At 42.9% G+C, this 26,194-nt stretch overlaps 1 protein-coding gene across 3 annotated transcripts in view; it reads right to left on the bottom strand.

Moving 5' to 3' along the window:
- Window positions 1-25,983, bottom strand: part of MYO1C (myosin IC) — a 31,636-nt gene extending 5,653 nt beyond the window's left edge. The window contains exons 1-26 of one of the 3 annotated variants that reach the window (XM_009709292.1): window positions 25,883-25,900; window positions 17,909-17,969; window positions 16,571-16,726; window positions 15,838-15,953; window positions 12,185-12,383; window positions 11,185-11,265; window positions 10,296-10,475; window positions 10,002-10,100; window positions 9,656-9,769; window positions 9,044-9,115; window positions 8,629-8,748; window positions 8,315-8,397; window positions 7,533-7,638; window positions 7,068-7,148; window positions 6,594-6,685; window positions 5,356-5,450; window positions 5,083-5,129; window positions 4,720-4,800; window positions 4,434-4,539; window positions 3,781-3,898; window positions 3,447-3,560; window positions 3,189-3,265; window positions 2,937-3,005; window positions 2,365-2,449; window positions 1,996-2,155; window positions 1,112-1,195 (exon numbers count right to left, since the gene is read on the bottom strand). In XM_009709292.1, coding sequence (XP_009707594.1) covers window positions 1,112-1,195; window positions 1,996-2,155; window positions 2,365-2,449; window positions 2,937-3,005; window positions 3,189-3,265; window positions 3,447-3,560; window positions 3,781-3,898; window positions 4,434-4,539; window positions 4,720-4,800; window positions 5,083-5,129; window positions 5,356-5,450; window positions 6,594-6,685; window positions 7,068-7,148; window positions 7,533-7,638; window positions 8,315-8,397; window positions 8,629-8,748; window positions 9,044-9,115; window positions 9,656-9,769; window positions 10,002-10,100; window positions 10,296-10,475; window positions 11,185-11,265; window positions 12,185-12,383; window positions 15,838-15,953; window positions 16,571-16,696 — 2,505 coding nt within the window. In that variant the 5' untranslated portion in view covers window positions 16,697-16,726; window positions 17,909-17,969; window positions 25,883-25,900. Of the gene's footprint in view, window positions 1-1,111; window positions 1,196-1,995; window positions 2,156-2,364; window positions 2,450-2,936; window positions 3,006-3,188; window positions 3,266-3,446; window positions 3,561-3,780; window positions 3,899-4,433; window positions 4,540-4,719; window positions 4,801-5,082; window positions 5,130-5,355; window positions 5,451-6,593; window positions 6,686-7,067; window positions 7,149-7,532; window positions 7,639-8,314; window positions 8,398-8,628; window positions 8,749-9,043; window positions 9,116-9,655; window positions 9,770-10,001; window positions 10,101-10,295; window positions 10,476-11,184; window positions 11,266-12,184; window positions 12,384-15,837; window positions 15,954-16,570; window positions 16,727-17,908; window positions 17,970-20,822; window positions 20,845-25,882 lie in introns of those variants that run through there. The other 2 variants (XM_009709293.1, XM_009709294.1) reach the window with 2 other exon arrangements.
- Between the last annotated feature and the right edge of the window lie 211 nt (window positions 25,984-26,194).

Genomic DNA, 26,194 nt, shown 5'->3' with positions numbered 1-26,194 from the left:
TGAGCTGGTCAGTCACCGCAAACCGGTGGTCCCTTTCACAGCGGTGGTATTGGGGGACACAGTCACCCCACGCTGTAACTATGACCTGTGCTCTGCTCCTTCAGAGTGAGGACGAAACCAGTGAAGGAGGAAATGGGAAAGCCCCTTTGCTTTATTGAGGGCAAATGCATGTTCTGGGTGCTATTACATGGTATAAGTACCTGAGATAGTAAAAATGTGGATAAAAGACAGTCATTATTAGGGAATCTGGTTTGCTGGGGAAAAGAAAGTGTTCTGCTGAGTCTCTACCTCCAGCTCAGTAATGGCAAGTAGTAATCCTGTGTCCTTAATCACAGGCTCAGCCACTACCTAAGCTACAGCATTTTGTTACATGTGCTTAACACTTTGCAGGCCTTCATAAGCAGTATGAGATACTGTGCAATAAAAAAAAAAAAAGCTTAATGGCAAGTATTACTATCATCAACCTAACACTTACATCTAAATTGTTTCCTATTATGTCCCTTTACTGAGACTTTTAAATAAAAAAAAATTCCCTACCTTTCCATGACTAAGATGAATCAAATCTCAGTATCATTTTTATTGTTTTTAGCCTGAACAGCAGCTGCAACTGTTCATGTAGCTTCTCCATTTGGAAAATGACTAGTTTTGTGTCTGCAGACTTCTTTTTATTTTATATGGTTCAACCAGAATAATGCAGCTTCTTACATTTTTATCTTCCATGGGAAGAATAACAGGGCCTTTCAGTATAGAAATTATATAGGGGCATGGATATACAACACTGTTTAAATGGTATGTATCAAAGTATGTATATAATGGTTTTTCTTTTATTTTATGCACATTCTAGTCTTCTAGGGTTTTGTCTCTAATCTAAAAAAAAAAACCCAAACCACAATGTTCTTGTGGAAGTGTTAACCAACCACCAAAGAATGCAGTGATTCAAGAGTTCTTCCACCTCACCACTGCTTCTGTGACTCCCTCTGTAGTAGCACCTTCGTCCCTCCCATCCAGCTGCTCCCCTCCTTCATTCCTTACAATAAGTAACGCTGAGAACCCCTGCCTGTTCTTGGGAACATCAGCGTGGTTTGTGAAATAATGTAAAGTTGTTTCTTACCTGCTGCTTCCACTCTGGGCTGATTCTCTTGCAGTAGGTCCAGACCATGTTCTGCATACATAGCTGTCGCAGGAGCTGGGACGCCTGAAGAAGAAATCGCACAGTAAATGAAAATAGCTCAAAATTACTGACAAACCTGCTCAAACAGTGAAGACAGATGAGAAGCAACTGCAGGAAATGCACTGCTGAGTTAAAATACTGTTTCACTACTGAGAATCACTATTAAAATTAAATAATAGGAACTTTATTTTCCACCTTTCTAAGAGAGTTTTCCCTGCAACATTCTCCAACTGCTTTAGAATGGAGAATGAATACCAGGAGCACTCCACTTTACACTGCTGTGCTCTTCCTTGCTTCCAGCTGTACCTCCAATCCAAACAAACAAGGCCCTTTGGATAAGATAACTAACTGGGACTTTCTGCAATATTTTATTTTGATCAGATAAAAAACCCACTACACTCAATTCCACCAGATGCAGAACAATAGTGGCAACCGAGGAAGTTTAATTATGTTCTTTGCAGGCAACCACATTGTCACTGCAGCCAGTTTAACTGTCCAGAGGGAACTTAATTTGTTCAGAGAAAAAGGGAAGAAAATTTCAGAAATGGATGAGAAAACCAGTAGAAAATGGTGGTGCAACAGCAGCACACTCCCACGAACTTTCAATACTATAGCTCTAATAATTTTACAGATATGTTAATTACACCCGTGTGATGATGTTTGGATTAATTCTACTAGTAAAGACGCTAATGCAGGGTGGAACCTGAGCAAGAACCTGGTTTGTTTTTCTCTGATAGCTGGAGGGTCTCCTGTGGCCTTCAACACTGCCATCAGTCTCCTCTGTCCTGCGTGTCATTCCCCTGACCTCGTGCAGGTGTGCCTACCTCACAGAGTGACGGAGGAGGAGTGGGCCATGATTTGTCCAAAACATTTTTTGGTAAATTGCGCTTGAGGTTCATCAGGAAGGAGAAGCGGATGTAATCAAGGAAATACTCGTTCTCTGGGCAGCGAGGGTGGTTCCGGTATATAAAACCTTTAATGAACCTGAGGAAGAAGAAAATGTTATTAGAAAATTAGGAAAGCGATCAAAGTTAGAGACATTTAGAGGTCTCTTCCAATCCAACCATTTTCTGGGCTTTATTTAATAGTTGTAATTCATTAAAAAAACCTCAGATACTATAGTGACAAGAAAATTTCTTAACAATAAGAATAAACAAGTACCCATTCGATGGCTTGGGTTATTCTTTACGCACCTTCTGATAGTCTCTACTGCCCACTTCTTCTTGGCAGCTTTTCGGCGTCCCAAGGTTCCCCGCCACCAGGACTGGATGGCTATTGCTAAAAATAATACAAAGGTTCTGCGCTAAGTGAGCTCCTTCATACCAATATTGACTCTGTACAAAACTGGCAACAAAGAGCGCTCAGAAAGCCTGCTCTGTAAGTGAACAGCCTTCAACGTGGCATATGGGAAAGAATATAATTTAAGTTCTTAATAATATAATACAATGGATAAATGTCAATAAAAAGCACTGGCAGATGGGAACTGCTGTGTGGGGGCTGCTGTGTGAACATGAGTTAAGTCTGCTGCTCTTGCTCAGAGTCTCACAGACTAAAGGTGGAAGGACTGGGTATGGCACCAACATTTTCCATTCTACTTCCAGCAAGGCTTTGGGAATGTTCCTTCTTGCACATCAAATTCAAGTCTGGGAATGTTCCTTCTTGCACATCAAACTCAAGTCATCTCCGACAACAACAGCCACTTCAAACCACGCAGCTACACAGTACTGCAATTTCCTCTCTCTCTCTCACACACACATATATATACCTGAGTGTTTCATGTGCAGGAATTTCTTTCGACGGTAGAAACCTCTCCATGTGGCCTGCATTTTTGTTGCTGAAATTGCAAGAAAAATAGCAACTTGAAATGGTGATCAAGCAGATTTTGGGAGAAAAAGGCTCAACTTTTTACACAAAAATCCCTCCCTGAACAAACAGGAGGGGGAAAAAAAACAAACCCAAACAAACAGAAACCAGACAGCTAACTGTCCACAAAGCTACTGCAGTGTGTGTGACTCACCCAGACTCTGCTTCCTCACTTCCAAAGCATCTTCCGTTGCAAACAAGGTCTTGGGAAAGCGGATAAAAATCTTTGTTCTAGAAATAGAAATGCAGAATTACGTTTAACATGTTGGAGAAGCTTGCTTCCTGCCCTTAGCATCCCCTTTGGGATCTCTAATCTTTTCCTCACCCATTAGATAGAGAAGCCTTATTTAAAAGCAGTGATATGGATGTCCAATGATTCATAATCTCACATTAAGAAAACAGAAGAACTAACCGTCCCATTTTGTATTCTTCCTGTTTGTAGCCAAGATGCTTCACCAGCACAGCCACCCCATCGTGGGGCCGTCCGTCCCATGTAGGCCATGTTTCTGGACAAAGTGATTTGTACCTGTAAATTGACAGCAGAAGCAATCGTACCGAGAGAAGTCGAATCCATACAGGGCAGCGGGAAGGGAGAGAGGCCATGCTTCTCGTTCCCTCGAGAAAATAAGTCTGTCAGGTGCAACGGCTGCCTCTGCTGTTCAGAACAGCTCCCCAGCCTCAAACATCTGTGGGACCAAGACCAGGGGAGGGAGCAGCAGGGAGAGAGAAGTCTCAGGTAATCCTACCTCTGCAGGAAAACTTCGTATTTTCTTCGATATGCAAACCCAGCTCTGCGCACTCTGAGGTTCTCCATCAACCCTAGGTATTTCACTTGATGTCGAATTAGAACTTCATCGAATCGATCTTGAGAGACCATGAAAATAGAGAAACATGATTAATGTGTAGCTGTCCCTTCATCTGGAGAAGGGGAATGCCCAGTTTTTGGTTATATCTTACACAATTATCTTTAACCTCTAACCCATCTTCATGGTGCAAGTCCCACAGAACTTACTTTGTGTCTCCTGTCTCCCCCCGCCCTTTAACGTACATTTGTATTTAGTTCCAAAACAAAGTCCTCCTTTAGGATGTTCTATTATGCATACAGGAGGAAGAAATGAGGGAGAACAAAGGTCATTAAAAGGACGTTACGTAGGTTAATAATTCTTCCACTTTAAACATGACCCTACTCCACCCAAGACCAGTGCTCCCATTCTGATTCCTGGCTGCTGGTACTGCCACCACCTCCCTACAAGAAGCTCTGGCACAGACCCAAAATGAAAAAATCTTGCAGGATTTCTTCATTTGAGCTCCTTTCTGTGTCTCACTGACTGATCTAGTGGGCTATATATAGCTGTCATAGAAAAAAAAAAAAAAAGAGGAAGAGTCACCAGGGTCATACCAGCCTGTTTAGCGTCGTTAGGTTTAATGCAACGAATGTAGGAGGGTTCTTTGGACATCAGAATTTCCATGAGTTTGGAGAGGCTGTTTTTAAACTGAGTTGCTGCCTAGGAGAAAAGAAAGAAAACTATGTATGAAGCGATGACTTACAGCTAGTACTTGTGACTGCAGAACAAAACTCCTAGCTTTAAATGTAAGAGGCTTGCATTCAGATTACCATGTTAGACAGGACATGTTTTTTAAAAAGAGGAAATAGGCACACGTCCAGCCAGCTCTGGTGTTCTTACCGTTTCAGGTCTCTTTTTGTCTGTCAGCTCTGTCCTGTCAAAACACTGATTTATGATAGGATTCTCAGAGTTGCACATGGTCTGCAGAGAGAGACATTTTCAGAGATAAAGTACAGAGTATTCTTCAGAGAACTATCAAAGAAACATGGGACAAAACTGTTTGTTTGGGGTTTTTTGTTTTGTTTTGCTTTTTAATATTAAAATGAACTTTGGGCACCTCAATTTGTCTTTTCATAGCGCAGCCCTACAGACACACATTCTCCAGGTGGAGTCTGGAAGAATCTTTTCCCTCAGGTGCCGCCCCATTTTAAACCCAACTCCTCGTTCTGCCAAGTATTGGAAACGTCCTCTATCCACACTCACCTCCTTCAGGTTCCGAAAGAGAAGGTCATTGTTTTTATCTAGAAAACCTAGAAGAAAAAGAAACCACTCAGGCTGCCACTGCTGTTCCACAGGAACTTCACAAGAAGGCAGGAATTTGAGATGGGAAATTAATCTGGTTAATCAAATGGCTTGTGGATGTATTCTATGCCCAGATTTTTCTGTACTATACAGTGAAGCTGTTTTAACTCAAAGGGCAGAGGATGGGAGGATGAGAAAAGACGGAGAGACAGTGGAGATGATGCACGTCCTTACCTGCAACACTGTAGGTGACCTCTCCAGCATAGTGCAAGAGCCGGAACTCCTCCCGCCCCAGTGACTTGCGAGTCTTTTGGTCAGCAAGCTTGTGCCTGGTAAGAAAGCGAAGAAGCTTCATGAGAGACAAACATCTGTTTCATTGGAGGGATTAACTTCAAAAAGCACTACGGATTTGATCCCAGAGTGGGACTATGTGAACACAGAAGGGGGGTGGGGAATAAATCTGACTTGCGGATTTTCAAGACCAAAAGTAAATAAAGAGTTATCAACCATCAAATCATAAAAATGTCATAAAATGTATTTATGTTTATTTCAAATGGATGAACTTTCAGCTTCCTGGCGAGGCTGCGGAGTGGTTCTGTGTGCACATGAAATCAGAGTAGAGGCAGCAGGCAAGAGGGCAGTGAAGATGCTGGCAGCAGGCTGGCATACTCATGAGATGCCCTACAGACCCTAATCTGAGCATAAGCAGAACATTCAGCAAGGATTAAAAGGCATCTGGAGCTCCAAAACGGACATAAATAATCTGAAAGGTGGAACACGGAATTCACACCGGCTGAACTGAAGTGGCAGCAATATGGATAGGTTACCAAAGCCAAAGGAGGCTATCAGTATCGTCTGGGAAGCAGGTGGGCACACAGGTGAGTTAGTGCAATATAAACCTCTCAATTTCAAAAGCGCTAACACTGCTTAAATCATTCTAATGCACATACACCTCTGAACACTATTTTTACCAGTAAAATTCTGCTCCACATTCTAGTTATTCCTAGGTCTGACTTGAGTCATCAATGCTGGGGAATGATCTGGCCTAATACTCCACACCAGAGACTTTGTCACACCTGAAGTATTGGGCCAGATCTTGGAAGGGCCAAGAAGCTGCAAGCCTGCAAATTCCAAGCTGCAAGCCTGCAAATGAGCAGTAGGATGCCAGGAAGAGATCAGTGAAGAGGCAAGTCAGTAACGAGTTTTGTTGCTCCTACTGTATTCTGAAGCAAAGTCTTGAGAAGAGCAAGGCAGTTACTGTTGACAACTTATTCTATATTATCCTAACTCACACTTTAATCTCCTTGCAAGAGAAAATATGATCATCTTTTATGTGGGACCCAGTACACCTAGGATGCTACTGCTAGACACACAACGAGTTATAATGTTATCTAGGAGTAATTAAAGCTCTAGGCTCTATCACACACTTGCATCCTACCAGTATAACTGCCCTCAACTTTGTGAACACTCACGTGAGAAAATGAGGGTGATTCTTCACAGTTTCCTCCAGTTTCTCCAAGAATGTTGTATCTGTGGCATCCCCAGGTCTCAGACACTCTTCATCCTACAAACGCAAACATTCCAGTACTGATTTCTTACTGTGCTCGTCAGCACACAGGCCAGCTCTAACTCTGTCTCACTGAAACACTGCCCCACTTTGACCCTGTGGACTTTTAACAGGTAGGCCAGCTCTTAGTTCAACAAATGCAGAATTGTTGAGTTGAAAAGGAAAACACTTTCCTCCTTCCAGACTGCCTGGATTGGAAGCTTCCTTCCCGAGAGCAGATACGACTTTTAATGGTGTCACCATTCAGTGTAACATTGCTCTTCTAGCCTGCTCAAACAGTCCTAACGTAAGCTTAAACCACTTTTCTTTCTGTGTTCTTCCCCTTGTTTTCCACTACACTGCCCCAAATTTTTCATTTAAAAAGGCGGTGTCGACTCACCAAAATAGAAATGATGCCTTTGAATTTCTCTTCCACCAAATCGCAAATTATTTTGTTATTGAAATACTGAACTGGTTCCCACTACAAAGACAAGAAATCACACTTGGGTGAAAACAATTCTAAACTGGAAAAAAACATTAAAATTTCAGAACATTTCAGGCACACCTTACTTAAATAATCTTTCTGTCAAATTTGAAACAAAGCTTTTTCACTCATCAAATTTGTTTTCCTAACATTCCCTTTAAAAAGCATTTTTTAAAAATCAAAGTAAAAGATTGGAATGGCATTACTCACTTCTAGCTGTACCACACAGAGTTACCAAAGTGTTTCAAAAAGAAGGGTAAAGGGAAAGTTCTCTAATTCATTTACTTTGGAGACCATTATTAGCAGCTCCTTTTCTAACCCATCCTCCGGCCTGGGTGAGGTGCTACAAAGGAGAGTGGAAGTGATGATATTGGCTCTTACCGCTATGCCTTCTGCCTCGTATTCCTCTTGTTCTGACTTTAACGTGAGCTCTATGAAGAGCTGCTGCAATTTTTCATTACAATAATTAATACAAAATTGCTCAAAGCTGCAAACAAAAATCAGAAAAATAATCACTAACACTATACCACAAGTAAAAGAAGCTATAATCAGTGGGCAGCAGCATGAATATATCTCTGCATAAATTGAGAGAAATAAAAGACATCTTGTGAAATGTTTATTTACTGACTGTGCAAATTCAGTAAGTTTGTAATTTAGTGAATCTCATGAAAGAATTCCAGAAGGAGGGAAAAACAAACATGAAGGATGGAACACAAAAACTTTTAGGTAGGGCCCAATAATACTGCAAATTTGAGAGTCTCAGTTCACTGCTACCTGCCAGAGCCAGGTTCCAGACTCTGACATAGTCCCACACACTGTTTTACAGCTGTGTTTTCCTCTTCACACCACCATGGAAAGATGCCACAAAAGCCACCACTGTGCCATCGCATGACTATGCCCCAAAAAGGCAACAGTCTCTTTACAATCCCAGGAACATTAATAGGTGTAAATGCCTAAGTATTAGCAGGATGCCCAAAGTGTTAGAAGCCCTGTGATTATCACTTATTCAACCGATTTCCTGAAGTTTAAACGTCATCACTTTCTCTCTTACTAAGACAACCAGAGATGAAATAATGTCTTATTTCACAATGGAGAGAAAACACTATAATGAATGAAGTCATGCAGAGTTTACTCAAAACTCAGAGACATTGATTGAAACAAACCTGTTGTGCTGGAAAACCTCAAATCCATAGATATCAAGCAATCCTAGAACTGTTGTACTTCTCCAGCCCGGAAACTCTCCTTCCTGCAACAGGGCAAAAAATAAATGTCAGTAAGTGCTCACAGCTACGATCCATCACTGGATCTTACCCATCTAGTTACAGCATTTACTCTTTACTCTCTTCTTAATGGAAAACAAGTTAATTTAGAAATCACTGTACAGCATGGAACTTACCATTTCTCTGCTTTGCAGCTAAAAGATTTGAAACTTCCTTTCACACTTGGCTGGATATCAACAAAGAAAAGGTTCATTTACCTTGTAAGCAAGAGACTTGTTAACTTTGTTCACCAGCCAGGAGAAAGTGCGTCCGTATATTGCCTTAGCAAGTGCATCCCTTGCGTAAGCTGCCTGCTCCAAGTTCAGAGGACTGATTAGCTGCACGCAGAAGGAGAAAAAAAGCCGTTCAGCAGCCCTTCCACCGAGGGATTAAGTTTCCCTAGTTCATTGTTAATAAAAAGCCACTCAATGGCACCCCGCCTGGGCTCAGCTCACATCACTGTCTCCCAGCCGTACAGGCTGCAAGTCACCATTGCGCTGTGGGACTCCTGCACTGGCAACCTCCTTTGACAAGTGAGAAGTGAACTGTTTCGTTCTGGTAAGAGAGCTGACAGCGTATCCCTAGCTTGATTTAATTCCATGTGCCTCCCAGATCCCCAGTTCCTGTTCTTACCTCTTCCCCTTTTGCTATGATCTTCTTGTGGATCAATGCATCTCGAAGAACAGAGCCTTCAACTGCTAGAAGCTGCAAAGCAGTAGAATATTAAATTACTTTATGAAGCGGTATGTTCAGTTCATTAGTAATAGCTTTAAGAGATCAGAAAGTCTAGTTCCCAAAATCACAGTCCAGTGAAACAACCCTTTATTTCCCATTCACACTGCAAGACTTTTGCAGTATCAGTCCTTCCCTTTCCTCCCGTACACCACCTCCTTTCTGGCAGTGATACGACCTAACAAATAAATTGGCTTGATTGCTCTGGCACAAAGAACTGACTAAGGAAAGCCACAAGGGTTGTTCTTCCTTTAAAACTCTTCTCCGGACGAGGTCTATTGCACTGCCTGAAGGTGAAAACCTCAAGTCAGTGGTGGATCAAGTGGTAAATAGAGAAGTCATCAATTCAAGGGTTTTGATGTTAACATTTGCATTTTATTTAGGTCAATTAAAAGTAAATTTATGAAAAATTTTAAATCATATTCTAAAATTATACAATGATACCAAGTTCAAAATAAGGAAACCTCTACAATTCATCTTTCCTGTAATAGATCTCTAACTGGTGAGACTCACCCTAGCCAGATATTTAATCTGATTCTCTGTAGTGACCTGAGCATTTCCTTGCTCATCAGCAGCAAACTGCACGTTCCCCAGGTGCAGAACGCTAGCCACAATGCTCAGCAAATCCTAGGATGGAAGCAACAGTCAGAAATCAGGATGATGAAATGAACGTGCAGTGAGAAAAGGTGGTGAGATTTTTGCATTAATCAACATTTTACGAGAACACTTTGTATTTTTTTCAGGATTTTTGCAGAGAATACATTCACTCTGAATGCTGCCTTTGGTCAGAAATGAAAGATCAAAGCAGAAAAATTCCTTAAGAGTAGGAAAGTCAGCTGTGCTGTTAAACATGTCTTACCTCCACCTCATTGTCATTGAAGCTTATAACGGACAGGGCTTTTCGCACAATCTTCCAATCATTTTTATCATTTATGGAACTGACCCTTGCACAGTGACCCTAAAAAGACAGTTTCATATAAATAAGTAAATAATTGTCAAAGCTTTATTACTCATGCCCAATGCACTTCTGCCATGTGTTTCTTTTTATAGCAGTCATCTCAGTGTTATTTTTGAAGTGAAGGAAGGAAACTACAAAGTCAACTGAGAATATATTAGTCCTACAATATTATAAGAGTCACTAGTTAATGCACACCTTTACTAAATAGTGATACTGTTGTGGGCTCTTCTCGAGGCCCAGCCTTCGCAGTAAGTCCTCTTCCCCTCCTTCTAGCAGCTGGTAGAAAATGTGGAAGTTCCTCTCTCCATGATTCTGGTGCACAACTCGGGATTTCTCCAGGAGGTAGTTCAAGATGTGGCCCCCGACAGGAGCCCCCTAAATCAAACCAAATACATTGAAATAGTTCATGAACACAGAGGAAAATATTTCTGCTTCTTGGTGGTCTATTCAAAGACAAACAGGATACAAAACGACAGCCTACAAAAAGACAGCAAATTATCTGTCATTTTGTATCGCAACCTCTATTTCAGCTACAACATAGTGGCACATACTGAATGGGATCTTGACTTGTGTAAAATTCCTTCTCGGAAGGAATTCAACACAAAGGAAAAGCAGCAAAACCATGAGTGTGGAGGAATTACATACTGAGACGTTTAAATGACTGCAGTATGCTGAGTTACTTGGTTCTTGCACTATGTTTGTCTTCATAGTGTGGGGCAATTTGGATCAGAATTGAAACAAACACTATGCAAAGTTACACAGGACAGAGATTATCTTCAGAACACAGCTGGCTTATGTGGATTTACTTTGGGAGTATCCATTTGCATGGTGCACATATACCCTAGAAATAAGAGGATTTAATCTCACTGTCTCCTTATACAGAGAAATGAGGGAAGAAAGAAAGGAAAGTGTGTACTATAAAATCCTCTGGAACCAAACTTTGCTACCACAGACTCTGTTTACACTGTTATCAAGGGAAAGCAAAACAATCGCTCCACACACATGTCAGTACAAAAAAGCACAGGCAACAGAGACCTGCTATGACCGGTACCAGTTCTGAAGTATAAAACAGATTTTAAGTTACCCTGTAATCAAACTGCACATCCATGTATTTCCCAAATCGGCTGGAGTTGTCATTCCGAAGGGTTTTTGCATTTCCAAAGGCCTGAAATGAAAATGATTAGAGAAAAATAAATAAGTACCAAATAAGATTATTTATAAACACTTCAGTGAACCTGCCAGTTGTTTATTTACAGCTATTTAAAGCCTATGTTTTTCTTTTCTGCAAGGGAAACCAAGAAACAAACAGATTGCTACCCAAATTCTAATGCTGATCTTTATAACCCAGCACAAGCACTGCAGATGGAGGATGCCTCTGAAAACATTTCCATCCCCCCTAGCAAGCCTATTTTAATGCCAGTTCACTGCTGACAACATATGTCACGTCTGACAGCCTTTTCAAAGCTTCCCTCTTCCATCACAGCTATTTGCTTACTGTCACCTGCAGCTCTGCTCACAGCAGGCAGCACCCCAACAGTCCCAGGCCTGCCAGGCTCTCCCCTCTCATGGGGAGCACACCTTTCCCCTGCACGCAGCACACCTTCGAATACAGGGCAGAAATATCAAAGGGAACTACAAAGACAGCTCAGGGCTGGACACTAGAGGACTCCACAGCACTAGAAAACGCACCCACAAATGCATTTATCAGAGGGCAGCGCTGCCCACAGCAGATGTGTCCGCTTCTGGCTTTGCAAACCTACGCAGCGCAGCAGAACTCTTCCCACGCCAAACGCCTCGCTCTCCCCGCAGCACGGCCACTCCAGAATTGCTCCTGATGGACTGGAAAGGGCCAAGTGCAGCCATTTCTTTGGCTTGGAAGCAGACCGGGATTCCCCTGTGTGCAGCGCAAAACCATCTGCCCACATCCCGTGAGCCAGCGTTCCCAGGATACACTTATCCGCTCTGCACAGACAGCTCAGTTATGCCCAGTGGGGTCCAGCTGCCCCCACCCACTCAGCTGGAAAATGTGAGCGCTGCTGGTATGACTCAACGTCAAGTTTCCGCACTGCAAGCTCTAGAGTTACCTCCAGGACGGGATTGGATTGTAACAGGCGGTCCTTCACGGTTTCAACCTGCAGACTGGCTGGACAGGTCACGGCGTAGTACTGCAGGATCTTCTTGGTGGCCTCCGTTTTGCCAGCCCCGCTCTCCCCGGAGATCAGAATACACTGATCCTTCCTCTCTGTACGCAGGGAGCGATAGGAATTGTCTGCAATAGCGTAGCTAAGGGACAATGAGAACCAGGCATTAGTTTGTTTCCACAAGTGAAGGCCAGAGACTCCTCAGCTAAGACTGTCCCACAGTGAGAACGCCTAGCAGAGACGCCTCAAAAAGAAGTATGTGTCCATGGGCTGGGTAAGAGCAGATTGCTTCTGCACGCTGGTGAAGGATCAGGAGATTGCTGACATCTCTATACATGTCTTAACCACTGAGCCAAGCTTCTGCAGGTTAATAGCACAAATTTATCACATTCCTTTCAAATCTGTTCTTTTGACTCTCCCTGACAAGCAGAGTTTCTGTAGAAGACGACTAAATGGTGCAGATAAACTTACTTTTCCAAATATACATGATCTCTCAACATTGGTCCCGCAGGACAAAAAAGCTTTACATTCAGGAAACATCTTGCTTTCCATTGATCTTTATTCTAGCTTATCTTTTAAGTGATGACACGCTCAGAAGGTCACAACCGGACTTTGCTATCAGGATGGCTCCTACCATGTGGCTCCAGAATAGCCCACCCTCTCACAGCTTCTCTTGGATGGTGGGAAGGATTGGATAAGCCAGCAGACTAATAAGCATCCTGCAGGTTACAGAAGCTGCCATCCAACTCAGGTCAAACCCTACCCAAACCACCAGACGGTTCCTCCTGCCTGCATACAGCCAGGGTTTATTGCTGCTGGCCCCGGACCCCTGCTTCTTCTCTTCTCTTTTCCTCCTCGTGACAGATCAGAGAGGGTCTTATACCAAGAATCACACACATTTTTACAACACCAGAGAGCAAGAGGATGAGTCTGACAACGGTGGCAACTGCTTACAGAGGGAGAGGAGAAGGACCAGGTAGGTGCAATGGAAGAGGATAAGAGAAAAGAGGAGCATTAGCCCTTCACAATGCACTCATGTAAGAAGACCTCCATAACAATATTTTCAGCTGTCTTACATGTGGTGATCAAGCAGATATCCTGTCTTCATACACTTGACAACCTTTTAGTAGCTTTGCTTTTTTTTTTGCCCCTCTCCTCCTTTTTTTTTTTTTAAACTCTCATGTTGTGAAATTAATTAGAAATAATCTCATCAAAATAACAGCCGTGGCCTTCTCAGGTCTATTAATACTTGGTGCTAAGGCAACACCAATGAGCTACCTAGCAACACAACTGCATGCCTACCCCACTAAATTAATCAAGTCCTTCTCTTCCCATCCAAATTCTCTCTGGAGTATTTTGAAAACAGTTGAATAAATGTAAATTTAATTTAAATTTTAAGAACTGCCTCTAGACTGTGTGCCTTTATGGGGTGGTTTTATAGTACTGTAAGTTCAAGCAGAAAGCTGGCAGTCATGCATACCACATACAGAATCACTTCACTTAAAGATGTTTGTGGTCCCATTTGTAGTCACCATCTCTGACCCCCCTGGAAGGCCATAAATAGGACAGGATGTGACAGATCACTCTGGGAAGTATGCTGTGTTTCAAGCCCATAGGGATAACTTTTCTCCTTTGAAAGACTACCTGTGACACACTTCCCAGAAAACCCAGCGCTCAGGCCTAGCCTTAAACTATTTTGACACTGGCACAGCAATCTTCAAGTACTTTGGCTTTCTAGAATCAGTTTAGAATAAGAGAAAGAGGAAAAAAAAGACACCTGAAGTACTGTAGAAGGAGAAGCATAGAGTACTACCTTACAGAGCATTTCAGTGCTCCTCAGAATATTTTTAAATGCATTAATGATCAAATAATGTAATGTAAATAAACAAATAATGTAACGTTTCTTAATGGAACAATAAAAACAGTTTACAAAAAATACTGTTTTCCCAGGTGGGGCAGCAGTGGTACTCGGTACCGCAGTTCTCAAGGGTTTACTTATGAGCTGAGCGTTTTACAATTTCTCATGGGACTAGTTAAAACCAGAAAAGAGAACAGCCTAAGAAATAATCAGCTACTTTGTGATTTAAATCACTTTGTGTAACACATACAGGAATTAAAGCATACTTGCTTAGCACTTGATGTTATACGTGAGCATTGCCATCATGCTCAGTCCTGTACCGACCTCACACAAATAAAAATGTAGCCACAGCCCCAACGATTTTCCAGAGAGTCACAAAATTCTTATCTAAGGAAAAAGAAGCCCTTAAGAATGCCTTGATCACAGGCAAAAGCGGCTGCATATAGGCCAGGTCTGGAAGGCAGGACTGAAGGTAACTTGTGCAGCAACAATAATTTGCAAGTAGGAGCTGACAGTGGAGTTAAGGTTGGGGCTGAGCCCGGACACTGCGGCTGGGGCTACGACCTCGGTTCTGCTGCTTCATCGGGAACTGCCCGACGCTGATTTAAGCCTCTGCCAGTTACCTTTCTGGGGCAGATCTCTAAGTTAGGGCACCTGCACATAGCCACGATGTACTGACACATCTAGATCAAGGGCTGAACTTAGCAGGTTTGAATGCAGGTTTTTTCCAGGTTTAATCGTCCCCCATAAAGGCTCACCTAAAAAGCCCGAAACACTGTATAAAATCACATTTTTTTATCATAACAAATACAACTTCAAGTGTTCAGACTTTCCCAAGCAGTGGTGTTTCTCTCCCTCTCTGTGCTTGCAGTGCATTCTGTTTTGCTTACTCTCCTGGGCTATGTGCCAGTAATAAGAAACAATCCAAATAGTTCACTCAAAAATAATATAATTTACTCTTCCAAAACCTCTTTAAAAAAAACAAAACAAAACAAACACACGACACAACAAAAAACACCACAAAAAAATACTCCAAGAGGTGCTCAGAATTTGGTCCTTGGTCCTGAAAGAAAACATTTTGGAACCAAATGTCCTCAGCTGTCAGTCATCTTTCTCTTTCAGTCTGACAAAAAAATTCAAATGCTTTCAAAAATAACTTTAAACCTCAAACAACTTTTTTTTTTTTTTTTTAAATGGGAAATTGGGAATGCTCACCAGGCCAGACCATGTAAATAAATACATTCCTTGTTCCAACAGGCTGACGGTGTCTTAGCAACAAGGGAAATACCAGATAAATATTGGTCAGGCAGTAACAGCAGAGGTAGGAAAGAAACCACCACACATAGAGACACACTCTTTTTTGTTAGCCCTACGTTGAATGAGCGATGTGGCAGGAGGGGAAACTCACAGCCCGGACACGCAGACCCCAAGTAACCCTGGAACAATGAACTCCTGTCCTGCCAGGGCTGGGTAAGCAGCTCTGTTCCTCCGGCCAGGAAGGAACCAACTCCCTTTCCAAATACTGCTCTTGCAAAGGCAACTCATCCTCTTTGGAGAGAGGAACAGGAATAGAAAGAGCGGTACACCACACCCTCTAAAGGATCCTTTATATCTTTACGATTTTTAGTGCTGCATCTGGGACAAGGAAAACTCCTATTTGCTTGTTTTCACATGTCATTATTGCTCATGCCTGCGTGGGAACCGCACAAACTGCACTGTTTACCCACAGGCCACTCACAGGTGAGGAGAAACTTCATAGAAGCTGACACCACGGTATCGCTCCATGTTCTGTTTACTGTAGATTTCCAGTTCCTTGTATGGATTAACAGACACCAGAACCGAGCCAATGTATGTCTGAAAAAGAGAACATAAAAGTAGAGAGGTTACAGAAGGTCTGGCAGCAGATTCTCTGACTGCTCTGAAAGCCATATGTTGTTGACAACGGCTGCCTGCCCCGGTGTACCGGGGATGCTGCGGAGGGCTTCCAAAGAGGCCAAGGGTGCTGAAGAAGTGACCTCTCAGCGCAGTGAGAACGACACTGTGGGAGTTACGCTAGACATGTTATCCTTGCTGGATAAACAGCACCTGCAAATGGTACTAGCTTCTAACAAGCAGGAATACTGGATTATTTCTGATATACTATTTAGGATCAAGTTCAAGCCTGGGGTTGCTGAAAGCCCACCACAGAGTGAATTAATGAAATGGAAGAATGTGCCGTGAGTTGGATTTTCAGTGCTGGCAAGACCTGTAAATGCCAGCAGATCTCAATTGGAGCACTGCAATGAGTCCCTACATCCGTCAACACGACAGTATCCCAGACTAGTTCTGACACAAGCAACCATGGTCTATCAAAGTCGATACCACCATCTCCAAATCCAACTGCAGAGCAAAGCTATGGCACGTCTTCTGCAGCAAACACCCAAATTCAGGTCACTGATGGACACTTTGGCATCTGTCACTCTGTTACTCACATAGATCAGATTCTCCTTGAAGCGTTTACGCAGATTTTCAATAAACGCTGCTTCGCTGGTGAAGTTTTCAAGCAGGACAAAATCCTGCACCCCGACACGGTCGCGGGCTGTCAGAGCGCTCTCCATGGTCAGCCGAATACCGTTAGTTCCCGCTCCCTGCAACCAAAAGCAGAGGAAGGTTGGGATATCTGTGGTTTTGTATGCAGCTCACTGCATCCACAAGAACCACTAACCACAATTGCCCATGGACAACCTACAAACAGGAGAGGATATTACAATAAACCCTCTACTACTGTTGAAAACGCTAGCCAATGTATACTAACACTTTATCAATTGGTTTATACAAATTGCTTTGATTGAAGACAAGCCAGCACTAGGGAAAAGTTATTGCTAAATTTCCAACAACTTTAAATCAATCAATCAAACAAGCATTTCATAAAGAGAATAAAACTTGAATTTCCTTTCCCAGGCATCCTTTAGCAGGAGCGAGGCTGAAAGGTGTTCTGTCTACTTTTCTCTCTCATTTCATAACGAGAAGCCGTTTCGAGGTAAGGAGAGTCTTTTATGACTAACGATGATTCATCTCATGAGCAAACAACTTCACACTGCTGACCAATTTAAAAGCTTTAGCAAGATACTCAATGGGAAAATTCTGGGAAAACTCCGAACTAATGAGAAATGTGCATTTCTGCACCCCGTGCCACTGAATTTAGACTATGACACTAACATCTATCCCGTGCATCAAACAACTTCTATTCCCTGACCCTCTTTCAAGGGTTACATTTTCAATGTGATGTGATTCAGACACAACCATCTTTGGAAAACACAGGTCTGCTGACTTCTTACTTCACTCAACCTCATGTACTAAAACAGGGAGAGGAAATGTGCACCAAGTGACTCAGTCGCTACTTGCAGGGAAAACTTCTACGCAGTGGATGGACGGCATACAAGGCATAGAAGACAAGAAACACTACAGAAATCAGAGACAGGAGATACAACATATTAAACCATTTGCCTCACATCTCTCTGCGTTTCCTTACCATATTCTTAAATCCTTCTTACTTGGCAAACTCCTCACACCACGCACCCTTCTCCTAAATAATTTCCCTAAAGCACTAATGCATTTCAGAGAATCTGTTGTTATATTCTGGGATGTTGCCATCGCTAGCACAAACACCACTGTTGCTTGTTCCTAAACAGGCTCATGCACTAACAGCAATGCCCAGGCACCCTCTCCTGTGGCAATGGTACAGACTGGGAATGCCAGAGCCCTGCTGCAACACCGTTGTCCGGCCCCAAAACCCTGCACAATGATGTAGGTGATTTTTACTGACTCGCGTTGTCAGGTAGGTTCCTTTCTGCTCCTTCTCAAGATATAATAGTGGTCAGAGCACAGGGGCTGATGGCATGCAGGGGAAAAAATAAAAACAACCTTGGTCAGATGAAAATTTACCTTCAGTTTTGTTAAATACTAATAAAAGCAAGACCCACTGAAGTATAAATTTGGGCCCAAACAGGTGCAAATTCCCTCAGTCTGCAGTTGTTTAGACTTACCAATCATTTACAAACCAGTTTTGCCTATTTCTGGCAAGTTATAATTGGCTTCCTTCCCAAAAGCCCAGTGTCTGGCCGTAAGTGATTGCATGAAACCAGCAGCTTTCAGAAAGAAAAATAAGTGCTTTCTGGAAATCTCAAATCCAGGTCCACCCTAATGGCTCAAACACCACAAAGAAACATAATTTTAATTTCCCTTTTTACTTTTTTCCAGTTAGTCTCATGGTCTGGAAAGCATGATTTCTAAGCTTTGGAAGACCCAGTTTGGGAGGAATTCTGCAGGTGCTGTCATTAAGTAATCTTTTTTAAATGCCCTGAACTTTCCAAGCCAATTCCTCCACACCTTCAGCGAAGTACTTTGTTGTCGTCTTCTACCCTCTTTGCCAAGGTGAAGAGGAAAGGGATAAGCCCTGGAGAAGGAAGGTGGTGAGATAAAGAACACTGACAAAAGAAACAGAGATAAATCACATACATATAATCTCCGCCTAGAAATTAGAATCCTTCTATCAGAGCAGTGCAATCCTGGAGCAGGTTTTGGACAAAGTAATGGGAACAAAGGCAAAACCAAAAGAAAATAACTAGTTTTCAAGTGGGTAAGTTTATGAACACAGTTTTAAAACACAGCTGCCTCAAAAATGACTGAGGAGAAACTTCCACCCTCGCACAGTTAATCCAAGTTTATATAATCCTAAAGACTTTCACAGAAAATGTCACTTAGCAGTTTCAGCAGCTCTTTCATCAGGCACTCCTTCCAGCCCAGGACAAACTGATCCCAGCTGTACATATCCCGCCTAAGGAAGAAGAATCTATCCTCCTTACTACACAGAAAACTGCACTTTGGCCACCTCGTCTGGGACAGGCCTTTAAGGACAAGTAGCTTTCAGTTTCCTCCACGCTTTTTTCTTCTCATTCAACTCCAACTTCTGTCCGTGAGAACAAAGTAAGTACCTGAAATTTTCAGTTTAAAAAAAAAACAACAAACCACCACAAAAAACAACCTAAATGCAACTTTTCAGTAATAATTAAATGTGACCAGGTTACCTAGTCGATGTGATGCAGTCAGATTCTCCACAATATAAACTTTAATCACAGCGTTGCACCCTCCCAAGCCTAAGTTCAATGCAAATATAAACATCAGTCACAAACCACAGCTGAGCAATACGCGCTTCTCTGTGCCAGCATTTGCTCATTTGCTTCACTGCTTATGTCCAAGTCTACCACCAACTTAAAACGCCAAGATTAACTATTTGACTGCCGATACCGTCAACAGATGCAATGGAGGTGAAAATAAACCCTTTGTGCAAAATGGAAACAGAACAGCAATGCAGAAAGAAGAAAGTGAGGAAAGAAGACATGATTTAGAAAACAATAATCGCAATGATGACCATATTTTCCTACTGAATGATGAGTATGACAGTAAGGCACTGAATAAATTAAAATCACTAAAACATTCGTTATTTTGTGTTAGCAGGCAGACATCAAATCTGGTGGCTGTAAATTAATGGTAGAAAACCCAGTCTGGGGGTTTAAATATGTTGCAGTGAAACTAATTAACCATTAAAGCAGTTTGCCTATGGACAGGACTGGCTCCCTTAGCATCTTTGCAGTGGATAGATTTACCTCTGCCAAAACGCCTCCGGCTGACGTACAGTTCATTTACAACATCCTCTGCTCTGTGCTATGCAAGAGATCAGCTTGGACAACTCTGAAAGCTCTGTGGCAGGGAGTGTGTATTCCAGATAATTAGGAGAATATAAGCTGTAAGGGTCTGATTAGACCTTTCCTTGTGAAAATCAGTTTTTCTGGAAGCTGCTAGGAGAGTACGGTGGTAGACAAGACATTCTGATAGTGAGAGCACAGGCGAAAGGACCATCCCACCTGCCCGCTGCACCCTTTGGCTTGCGCTGGCTGTAGTACTTGTGCAATAAGCTAGACGGGAAATCCGACATGGATTAAAACTAACTCTTTTTTTTTTTTTTTTAATTATTTTAATCCAGGTCATTTTCCCACACTGGTTCCACACATAATCACTCGCAATGGCTGACAGATATGGTGGCACAAGATTGGGAACCACCGCAGAGGCGGAGAGGAGCAAGCATTTCAGCAGCAGGGCCGTTCCTGCTGGTTTTAAGTGCTTGTGAACCTACCATCTACGGGGCAAGTTAGGCGCAAACAGCTCACCATCACCAAACCGAAGACATCCCCTCCTTTGGACTTTGCCTCCCTGGCATGTGTTGACGCAAGCAATTACCCATCTCCAAAGCGGAACCAATACAACTCACTAAATCAGGAAAACAAAGACGAGGAAAAAAGCAGCTGGTAGTTTTCTGTCAAGGTAGTGAGCCGAATTGTTACCTTACCATGGCGTCAGTGAGCGTCAGAGCCAGGGCAAGCGGGAAAGGGAGCACGGGTGCCCTTTTGATAGTAACAGGTTAGCTCCGCCATGTGCAACTTCACCCTGCCTACAGGAATCAAAAGGAGGAACAGGCTAAGGATCCCAACCTTTGTAGGATATACCGTGCTAACGCCACACCCAGCACAGGCTGCAGAGAGGGAATTGCAAAAATCTGAGCAATCTCCATCTGACCTTGGTGCCTGTGGGCTTAGGAGTGCCCATGCCTTCTCTCTCAAACTCGCATTTCATCCCTTACTAAAAACCGCTGTCCTGACTGATGGTCACTCCTACTTGAGAGAGTACAAGCTGACTTTTGCCACTGCATTTCTCAAACCCACCCCAAGATACAGTTCCAAGGGACTCATTCCCACACTATTTTAACCCACTCTTTACTTTTAATCTCTTCTCCAGAGCCGTTAGCACAACAGTGGCTCACTGCCAGGAAAGGAAAAGCTGTCACTCCTGAATGGTGGGGACCAAGCCAGCGCAATTACCAAAGCGGTACTACTTCCACATGCCTTTTTCTTCCGTGTGATTCAATTTTGGGAAAGACTTTCAGCTGGTGTAAATTGCTGCTGCTGAATGCAGCCTGCAGAGCCAGGTTTACGTTGGCTGAGGTTCCAGCCTTTCTTTGTATTCACACAAGAGTCAACAAGACCAGAAAATACCCTTCACAAACAGTTCCTGGGCGTACAAAAGTGCTCAAGACTATACCAAAGAGTTTCCTAAACTGAACTAGTAAATCTCTGACATGGTATTGTGAAGGTGTAAACAACTATTTTTCTTTTAAACTATGCTAAATGTTGAAGTATGATAAAGACTTTCCTTCGCTTAGGACATGGAGATCTAATACACCTCAAAAATGAAAAATAGGACCTTCTGCTCTGCACAACAAAATGCAAAGTATTCAACTCAGTCAGTCAGTCCGAGCACATTGGGGAAATTTTATTTTGTGATGGCAGACGGAGGGCAATTCTGCCATGATCACAGGAGTTCAGGGCTGACGTGAACCGAGCAAGAAACTGCCCCCACCGCGTTGTCCATCAGCTGATCTATGGCCACATTAATACCCAGTAGCCCAACACGTGTGCAGGAAGGCTTTTACACCAAAATTTCCCAGCCAGGTACCTGAACGGTTGGTGTTGGGACAGCAATTCCAGGCACACAAGTGCTGCCGACCATTCTTTGAACAGGCAGCACCTGGCAGCTCAGGCAGCTCACACTCCTTCCTGGAGCATCCGTGAGGGATGCCTGTGGAAACATCTGGAGCTCTCGAAGCAAACGGTCTTATATGGAGCAAGGAAGCTTTATAATCATCTGATATAGAAAGAAAAGCCACACGATGCAAACAAGATTTCTGCTTCAACATCTAAAAAGCTACGTTTTAGTATCTTCCTCTGACAACGCATTTTTACAAATTAGCTAGTACCCATTCAGTAGACTTGCACTAAAACAACTGCAGGAAGCAAGTGCCGTATGGAAAGAGGCAGGCATCTTTATCTTGGTATCAAGTGAAAGATGATTGATCTGCAGGTTCCAGAAATAGTTACAAAGCCAGGAACGGAAGAACAGGCAAGAACCAAATGTGAGTGGGAAGGGAAATTCAGATTAGATTCTGGAAGACAATAAGAAGTCTGAACCAAGAACAAACTTCTTGTGGGGAGGTGGCAGTTAAAACACATTTGTCTCCTAGATAGTACGACATTCTTCTCTGTCATGCCAAAGTTGCAGGAAGGAAAAACAAAATTCCTCCAATTTCTACTCCACTCTACAGCCTGAGAAAGGGTTTGGACACGGCATGGGCTAGACAGCAGAGCAGACAAAAATCAACTATTTTATCCAGGGCGTCTATTCCTGAGGTGCGGAATGGGATAGCTCCTCTTTCCTTTTACACAGAGAAAGCAATAATGAAAACAACTGAGGTGGACCTGAATCAAGGGATCTTAGTCAAGCACTTGCCGCCTGCCAGCAAATCCCGGACAGACTGAAGTGCAGCCACTCAGGATCCTCCTCCCTCTTGCCACACTGGAAATTAGCTGCTCTTTTTGGACACGGATCTCTCTGTTAGTCAACAGCTGGGCTGGAAAGAGGGTTCCTTGAGAGGCAGCTCCGGGTCTCACATAAAAATCCTCTGCAATCAACGACATGGAGTTATCTGTCCCTTCTGAAGCCACCTGAGCTCAGACAGTAATTTATTTGACACAAATCCCATGTATTCAGCTCGTTTAGTTAAAAAAATGAAATAACAAAAGGAAATGTTTTCTTTTGCTTTTAATTATGTAAGCCTAATGAAGTTATTTCCCACAAGGTGGTAAGCTGTTCTGAGCAGACAACCTGAGAAAAATCAGAACTGTCAGATCAAATAGAATCAAAATCAGGTAACAACTATGATGACACAGACCAGTAAAGGGAACAACTTTAACTTGCAAAAAAAGTTACTGTGTCAACAGCTGCCATTCAAAGACCATTTATAGCAGAATCATTTTTTATTCTTGCTTCTTTTAGAGCAATACATGGCCAACAAAGGAATGTCTGGAGTCAGGGAGCACTTGCCCATGCTCAAAATCTGTTCCTCCCTCTCTGATACTTCCCTCATGATCCTAAACCGCATGTTGGAAGGATTTAACTGTAGAATACACTGTTCCAAAAATTATATTAAAGAGAGAGAAATGCTACTTCCTTGACTAATTCTTGTAAACTACTTATTTTGAAGTCTTCTATATTTTAAGTAGGGACAAACTGGAATATATTAAAACATAAAATAATTTGAAACATAAGGGAAGCAAGCTTATTCTGCTCTCACAAAGATTTGTTACATCCCCACTAGCAAATTGGCTAGAAGTTAAAGTTTTGCCTCCCTCACTTTCCAAGCTACAGAACCATTTAATCTCCCATCCTAAAACGCAAAGCGGAATGGGAAACGTGAGCAATGTATCACACTGCGTGCATTAAGTGTCTATCAAATGTACGTAGGTGATGGAGTCAGAACTGTGAAAGCCAAAATTTAGTCTTTTGAAAAACAATAATGCAAGGTGCAGATGTTGTTGCAATTAATTAAGACTGTTTAATATATTAATCAATGACATTTGACATTTGCAACATTTAGAATAGTAAGAATCCACCTAAGGAACTCAAATGTAAATTAGAAATGTAAATTATGATGGACCAGAAACCAAAGAAAGCCATGGAGATATGTATGGCAAGCAGGTAATGTAACTTGTTCAATGTTTATAACATAATTTTTATAACAATATTTTCTAGACTTTTGTTGGGGGGAAGTAAGTTAGGAAAAAAGAGAAGCAATTAGTAGTGAAAAGAAAAAGGTAGTTAGCAGAACTGATTTGAAGGAGAGGAAAAATGTTTACCCTTAAGAGGGGATGCTGATATTTCAATCAGCAAGCTAAATATAAAATAGCAGTAAGAAAAATGAACTAAGCAAACCAGAAGGATCACCAAGGCTGGAAAAGTAAATACACTGAATTTCTATATTTAGGGGGCTGACATTTTTGCTCCTGAACAGATGACACAAGGTGTTTTACACAGAGCAGCACTACCTCAGGTCACAGGTCGGTGCATCCCACAGCAGCCTCCGAAGACAAACAGATGGCACAAAAAGCAAAAACTCAGGTCACTGCCCTTCCGAGTAAGTTTTGCCATTGACTTCCAGATCAGACTGAGCAGGCGAGAGGGGACCAGAAACTCAAACACGGGCCTACGGATTAGAATCACAGCATGCACTTGCTCCCCCCGCCTCCTCGCTTGCAGCGATGGGGTACGGACCCTGCGCCCCTACTCACTGCTCTTTGATAACTGCTGTTATATTCCCCTCTCAATGCACGTATTCTGCCATCTCTCTTACTACCCACACTACGGGTCTCACACTGTTACTCTTGCAGCTCTCTGCGCTTCCCCACACCAGACATTCCCACCTTCTCCCCTGGATTCCACACACCCCCCCCAACCATTTTAGACCATTATGCCTTTGAAAGATAGTAAAACTTTCCAAACAGAACAGACGCTCCAGTGCATTCCCAGGGCATGTGAAGGGCACTTCCACACCCACATGTTCTCCCGGAGAACATCAAGCACCACCCTAGACCACATCACCGTTCATCATGCTCTCATGTATCACATCTAAAAACCTTTCTCTATCCACTGCTGTACAGAGGTTTGCTGGCTCCACCGTCCCCCATGCCAACAGAAATCCAAGCAGGAGCCTCTCGAGCGCTATCATCTCCACCTTCGAATGTGCTGCCGCAAGGAGGGACTAGGCAGGTTCTCCAGAAGGTCTGCACTTCCCTTCATCACCAAGACCCTTCCTCAGACAGTGGTCAACACTAGACTATCTGCAAAAACATGCAAGGATCTCTAGATTGAGCAGGTATGGGATACTCCAGCCCCACGCTAACTCTTCAACAGTCAGAGAATTGCTTAAATCCACAGACATGACGTTTTCAACTCTTCTCTTCCTAAATTTGGCAAGTTCACCAATTAAAGCCTTGAATCTTAACCAGTCAAAAGCCCACATAGACTTTTCTTTAACGTTCCCTCATTCCTGACCTCAGCATCTTCCAGAGTCAGTGAATTCTGTGGCCCAATTACACATTGTACAAAAATAATCTTTGCATCTCTTTGGCAACTTTTAACTTAACTGAGTGTCCCTCTTCCTATGTTACAAGACAGAAAAAGGGAGCTCATGATCTGCCTTCTCTGTGGCACCACTGTATATATTATTTTGGTTTCCTCCTCTCTTACTCATCTCTTTTTCCAGGTAACAATCCCAGTCGTCTCAATTTTTTGCCACATACTCATTTTTCTAAGCTCCTGGTGGCTGTCCTGCAATGCAGTACACAGACCCAGGCTTTCTTGTTGCTGCTAAAACATGGACAAAGTTTTGCTAAAGTAAATACACCCTGGAGGAACTGAGCGGCAGTAAGTCCTTAAGCAGGTATTTCCTGCCATTCCCTAGGGTGGTACTCACAGAGAAAGAAGCCCATGTCCCTGGGAAGGACACAAGCAGAGCCCAGCACCAGTTCGGCACATTCACATCCCCATGCCCCTTCCACCCAAGCAAAAGCTCCACCCTTTCTTCTCCCCTAACGCAGAGCACGGCTTTCCCCCTCTCTTCCCACTTTCTCAACTCCCACCTTGGCTTCCTCCTCAAAACATGTATTTCCTGGGTTTTTTAATCCTATTTCAACCCCTTTTACATAACTTTCCAACGAAAGGGTCTTTCGCAAAGAGGGCTGAACCATTTCGTTTTCCTTTTTTTGCTGAAACCCCGAAAATTTATCTGTCGCCTTCTCAGACTAGAAACACATCTGAAAGCTGCAAAGCCACCAAAACAGTCGAATAAATCTTACCGCGCCTCTGAACTTCATTTCTGCCTCCTGCCAGCTCCCGCAGCACTTGCAGAGACTTCGTTTACGCTGCTGCAAAAAGCAGGAATCTGAGGACAAGTTCTTCTGTCAGTTGCCTTTTTTTTTTTTTCTCATGACATTTTCGGTGCAGTCAGAACTCCCTCCCTCCCACCAGCTCCTACTGGAGCATCTTGGAGAGGGCGTTTTCCAAGGAAGAGGGAGAGGAACTCTCTTCCCCTCCCAAAGAGGAGAGACCGACGTGCACAGATCAGGAGAGGCAGTCCCACAGAAATCAGCTGTCCTCTGCCTGCAGCC

The sequence above is a fragment of the Cariama cristata genome, unplaced genomic scaffold, assembly GCF_000690535.1.
Source record: "Cariama cristata isolate BGI_N322 unplaced genomic scaffold, ASM69053v1 scaffold3281, whole genome shotgun sequence".
NCBI lineage: Eukaryota > Metazoa > Chordata > Aves > Cariamiformes > Cariamidae > Cariama > Cariama cristata.
This window is presented reverse-complemented; position numbering and strand designations above follow the sequence as displayed.